This window comes from Bidens hawaiensis, unplaced genomic scaffold, assembly GCF_021521415.1.
Source record: "Bidens hawaiensis isolate Kalapana, Puna unplaced genomic scaffold, B.hawaiensis_p1.1 tig00004864_1, whole genome shotgun sequence".
Taxonomy (NCBI): domain Eukaryota; kingdom Viridiplantae; phylum Streptophyta; class Magnoliopsida; order Asterales; family Asteraceae; genus Bidens; species Bidens hawaiensis.
The window spans coordinates 1,180,169-1,185,827 of record NW_027491306.1 but is presented as its reverse complement, the minus strand read 5'-3'; the positions used below and the strand labels follow the sequence as shown (position 1 = coordinate 1,185,827).

The window sequence follows — 5,659 nt, the reverse complement described above, 5'->3', positions numbered from 1 at the left end:
TTGGCCGTGCAAGATGGGTTAAACGTGATCGAAACGCAAAGAAACAATTTTAAAAGAATGTTACGAGATGTTTTTAGCAACAATAAAACATTTTCAAGATACAAAAAATTTTGTGTAGAAGCTAATTGTCAATGGTTGGGGCCAAATTGGGATTGTCCAACAAGATGGAACTCGACTTGTAATATGTTTGAGAAAGCCATCCAACAAAAAGAATCATTAATTGCGTTTTATCAAATTTTGTCAAGTAGGGGTAAATGTGCACCGTACGATCCTAGAAACTGGTTATTGATTGAGATCGTTACGGAGGTCCTTCAAATTTTTAAATCTTGCACAACTAGTTTATCCGGGGTTTACTATCCAACAAGCCCCATTGCTTTACCAAAAATTGCTGTCATGTGCACAAAGTTGAGTGAACTTCATTGTAGGGGTGCACCTTATTTTGATATGGGTGTAAAAATGAAAGAAAAATTTAGAAAATATTTTCAAGAACTACCCGCTGTTTTGACATGTGCTGCTGTGTTAAACCCTTGCATCAATGTTGGTGGTGTTGAAGCTTTAATAGAAAAAATTTGTGATGAGCTAGGGTTAAACGACGATCAAAACCCCTATTATAGCCAAACTTTAAAGAATGCTTTCAACACCACCTTGTCAAACATGTATGATGTCTACCTTACAAAATACGGGTCGTCTTCCCAAATTCATGACTCGTTAAGAGCTGTTGCCCAATCCCAATCCCAAACCGACCTTGAAATGGGGATGTACTACATGATTTGGGAAGACGCCGGTAAACGTCAAAAGGTAAACACCCCAAGCAGTGAACTTGGAAGGTATGGTGGTAACAACTTTGTGAAACACATGACTCCGGATGAATTTAGAAGTCTTGATTTGCTGGCTTGGTGGAGAGGTAAGGAGGATGAGTTTCCGATCCTCGCCGCCATGGCCAAAGATTTACTAACGGTCCAAGCTTCCACAGTAGCTTCGGAGTCTGCTTTTTCTGTTTCTGGCAGGGTTATATCGATTAGGAGGACTCGACTCACTGCACCAGCTATAGAGATGTCGATTTGCTACAAGGATTACTTGGACTCTTTAGATAGGGCACAACATCAACGCTCACTCGAGGGGGAAATGGAGTATGAAGCGGGCTTGTATGAAGACGAGGTCAATGAAGGACACACTCAACCAATGACCGATGAAGAAGCCGCGTACGACGATTACCTAAGAAATAGCTCGGGATCGGGTAGCGAAGAAAATTAGTTAAAGAAACAGCAAACATGGAGGCAAATCATGAGTAAGAAACAGCAAGTTGTTCATGTAATCGTGTCTAAGCATTCTTTTTCCTAATATGTGCTCTTATTTACTTGTTGATTTGGATTTTTCTAATTTAGTTAAAGAAACAGCAAACATGGAGGCAAATCATGAACAAACTGCGATTGGGAACAACAGGAGCATCTGCTAGTTCACGATTTAATGTTTGTATTTTTGAGTTAAATCATGAACAACAGTTCTTGGCAGAGATTTCTTCAGTGTTAATGATTTAATGTTTGTATTTTTGAGTTACGAATATGCGATAACGATTTAATGTTTGTATTTTTAATGTAAAAACTATAAATGAAAGTTATGTGTTTTTAATCTTTGGTTTGTTGAAAACACATTCACCAACACACACTCATACTCATCTTCCAAGCAAAGAACCCTAACAACGAAAGCAAAGAATGGCTTCGGTCAGTCCGTTTTGCCTTGTAGTTACCGTTTTGCCTTGTAGTTACCGGTTTGTTTATACTGTGAAAAAATAATGGTCTTCATTAAGTACAAAATATAAAAACAAATATTCGTATTTGAAACCGCAAAATTTAAAAAAAAAAAAAAAAAAAAAAAACCGGTTAATAAAAAAAACCGGTTAATAAAAAAACCGGTTTATTAACCGGTTCTAACCGGTTTCTAAACCGGTCCTAACCGGTTAGACCGGTTAGGGTTTTGACAGCAAAAAACCGGTTATTAACCGGTCCGGTTAATAACCGAACCGGTTTTTTTCCGGGCCAAAAAAAACCGGTCCTGTTAATAACCGAACCGGTTTTTTTAAAAAAACCGGTTTGTGCACCTCTAGTCATGGGTGAAAACCGTTTTATCAAATGTGTTATAACATAGTGTGGATTTTATATTTTAGAATCATTTTTAAATTTCTTGCAAATCAACACCGAACGTTTCCAAAATCCTGCTATTTTAATATTTTTCGTTAACCCCATTAATTTTTTCTGTTAAGTCAGGGATAAAGTAACAATTTTTTTATTTCACATTTGCTTTACCTTGTGGTAAAAAATAAATGAGCCAAACCACTTTTTTTTAAAAAAAACTAAACGAACCAAACTACTTTTTTTTAAACAAAAATAAGCTAATCGAACTACCTTTTTAACAAAAGTAAACGATCTCAACCAGTTAACAAAAATAAACGAATCGAACTACATTTTTTTAACAAAAATAAGCGAACCGATCAGACCACATTTTTTAACAAAAATAAACGAACCGAACTACTTTAAAAAAAAAACAAACAAACCTCTTTTTTTTAATAAAAATAAATGAACCGAGCCAACTCATTTAGCAAAAATAAACGAAACAAATCACATTTTTTTTAAAGTAAACGAACCGAACTACTTTTAAAATTTATAAAAAAACGAACCGAACCACATTTTTTAACAAAAATAAACGAACAGAACTACTTAAAAAACCAAGCAAACTAACTGAACCACTTTTTTTTAACAAAAATAAATTAACCGAATCACTTTTTTTAGCAAAAATAAACAAACTGAACCACTTTTTTTAACAAAGTAGTTCGGTTCATTTATACCGAACCATTTTTTTTAGCAAAAATAAACGAACGTAATCACTTTTTTTTAACAAAGTGGAGCTCGTTTATTTTTTTTTAAAAAAAGTGGTTCAGTTACTTTTGTTAAAAAGTAGTTCAGTTCGTCTATTTTTGTTAAAATGGTAGTTCGGTTCGTTTAGTTTTGTTAAAAAGATAGTTCGCCTCATTTATTTTTGACCATAGGGTTAAATAAATGAGAAATAAAAAAATTCTATTTTTTCATGACTTAACAGAAAAAACAAATGAGGTTAACAAAATGAACTAAAATAACATAATTTTGAAAATATCGAGTGTTGATTTGCAAAAAATTTAAAAAATGTGCTTAAATTACGTCGTTGGTCAAACCTCATATATGAAAATGACGGTTACTTTATTATTTAAAAGTGTGTAAATATTACATTTATAGTAAAAAAAATGGTGGTAAATAAAATCAATTATTAAGTTGATGGTTGTTTTTCTGCATTATAAAAAATATATATTTAAGTTTGCATTTATATTGTTTAATAACATTATGCTTTAGATTATTGTCCATATATAAATTAATCATCTTTATAATATTAAAAAATTATATTAAGTTCATATTTTCCATCACATGTAGTAAACATAGTAAAACATGAAAAAAAATACATTTCGTAAGTCATGAGTGAAAAAAAAATATATAATCAATTAGTTTTACTTTTACCTTATACACTAAACTAATTCATTAATATTTTAAGAATCACAACTAAATTATTTGTTTTTATAATTTAATAAATCCTGTTTAATACACGGATTCAAGAGCTTGCATATTATGAAAAAAACAATTATTTTAACCTAAACATATTTTACACTAATAACATCCAGACTACTAATTATATACAGACCCTTATAGCTTAAAAACATTACTAATATTTATTTTTAACTTCCAATAAATAACACATGATACTTTTATTATAAGTTCTCTTTATTTCTATATCTACACTATATTATACCAAAAAAAAAGGGATCGTGCTGGTTAACAGAGCGAAAGCACAGTTCCATGATTACAACTTATACCCCAAGAAGTTGCTTGTCACAACATCAATACCCATAGTCATCTTCAGAGAAGAAACTGTTACCTCTATACTTCGCTTCCCCATCAATATCCGACTGGAAACCCTACAAAAACACGCAAACATCTTAATAAAAACAGAAACTTCATATGTTCAAAGAGATCTATATGCATACGCGATGAAAGATTTCTTGAGGTTGGCTTTCAGGCATGTAGCCATAGCTTGAAAAAGCATAGGGTCCGTTTTCTCGAACGTATTTATCAGCACTAACAACGACATCTTCTTGCATGGGGTCAGTGAACATAACTTTTTTACTAGGTGGAACCGTGGGGTCGGTGAACGTATCTTTTTTACTCGGTGGAACATAGAACACGTTAATAGTCCGGTCTCCTACATAGAAAGGTCGGATGTAATGCTGATATACGTATGCAGCACCACTAAACTGCGGTATAACCAACCAGCATGTTATAATAAGCTTTGCATATGACCAGAATGGGATCCTGCAAAGAGGTAAAGTCAACAATCAACATAGATTACAACTGAAAATCAAACCATCTCCCACCCAAAAGGAGGAATTTTTTAGATTAGCAGACGCTTACACGACCTAGACAGTCCGCTAACCCTCTAAGCGAACTCAAGCGTACTCCATAATGTAGTTCAATGAAAAAAAGCTAAGCTTTGATGAAAAACTCTAGCCAAGTTAGCTTAATTGTCACACTCATCAAGTCCCCAAAAAATTGTGATAAACTGACATGCTTCCCTGTGGTTAAACGCTTACAACTAAATAACTGTCTAAAATCAACATGAACTTCAAATAATACGCGTTTTAGGTACTTAGGGAAATCCTAAACCACCTAGTAATCTAAGGTTTCAAAAACATTAATTGAAGAAAAGGATGAACAAAGACAATGTTACCATTCAATGAGGGTGGCAAAGGTGAGCTCGAAAAGGGTAATCATAGAATACAAGACCCAATACGTAAGCCACTGTTGATCATCGGAAACATTTTTGGTTTCGATGGCTCGGATCGACGCGTAACTAATGAAAAAACACAAAACATCCGGTCAAAACTGTAAACAAAATCGGTGGAAACCGGATTATATATGCTTGCCCTTTGCCAACCGTTTTACCGGTTGTCTGTCGAGTTTTAAAAGTATTAATATATAAGAAGATGTTTAAAAGAAAAGTATCGTAGAACAAGTAAACTTACAGAGGGTAGGCCAAACTAATTACAGGCCTGCAAATTTGAGTAACATGTGACCAAAAATCAGCTTAAATAGTTAAATATATATAATCATAAAGTGAGTAATAATTAAAGAGTGGAATGAATACCCAGCAAGCACGTCAAAGTTTTGAGCCAAAAGCACCAACAAATCTCCAGCTGCAACTCCAGATTTGCCCATTTTAATTAAGAGAGTGATGAAGAAAAAAGGAAGTTGAGTGTTTCAGAGTTCAATTGCATGGTGTTTTTGTATTAGTGTGAACTGTGAAAGGAGGTAGAGTCGGCGGAAGAGAGTAGAGGGTGACAGGTGTTGATTATTCGTGCAACTGGTTCATCAAGAGTCACAGATCATAGCATAGGGATGTGAAATACTTTTATTTTTACCCAAAAATAGTATATAAAATATGTTAAAGCTGATGATTATTATTCAAAACTCATCGACGAAATTTAGTGCGGACTGTCAACAAAATAACCATTAGATTATTCGTGCAACCACTAGATGAGTCCACATAAGAAAAGAAAAGGCCCAAAAGACCTGTAAAATAG

At 33.6% G+C, this 5,659-nt stretch overlaps 1 protein-coding gene across 2 annotated transcripts; it reads right to left on the bottom strand.

The window, feature by feature from the left end:
- Nucleotides 1–3,912: 3,912 nt before the first annotated feature.
- Nucleotides 3,913–5,298, bottom strand: LOC143628293 (HVA22-like protein a). Of its 2 annotated transcripts, none has more exons than XM_077097924.1 (5): nt 5,224–5,298; nt 5,102–5,128; nt 4,807–4,929; nt 4,067–4,391; nt 3,913–3,997 (listed from the first exon to the last, which is right to left on the bottom strand). In XM_077097924.1, the coding sequence occupies exons 1-5, from the start codon at nt 5,292–5,294 to the stop codon at nt 3,920–3,922; spliced, it is 624 nt and encodes a 207-aa protein (XP_076954039.1). In that variant the 5' UTR covers nt 5,295–5,298; the 3' UTR covers nt 3,913–3,919. The 2 variants fall into 2 exon arrangements, with proteins under 2 accessions (XP_076954039.1, XP_076954040.1); XM_077097925.1 differs by having other exon boundaries at nt 3,913–3,988.
- Between the last annotated feature and the right edge of the window lie 361 nt (nt 5,299–5,659).

Bases quoted from the DNA above. Each gene is read 5' to 3' on its own strand.
- LOC143628293 (XM_077097924.1), bottom strand. From the start codon at position 5,294: ATGGGCAAATCTGGAGTTGCAGCTGGAGATTTGTTGGTGCTTTTGGCT. The intron at 4,930-5,101 runs GTAAGTTTACTT...TTTTTTCATTAG, and splicing joins ATTAGTTTGGCCTACCCTCT to TTACGCGTCGATCCGAGCCA. The intron at 4,392-4,806 runs GTAACATTGTCT...ACCTCTTTGCAG, and splicing joins TTTGCCACCCTCATTGAATG to GATCCCATTCTGGTCATATG.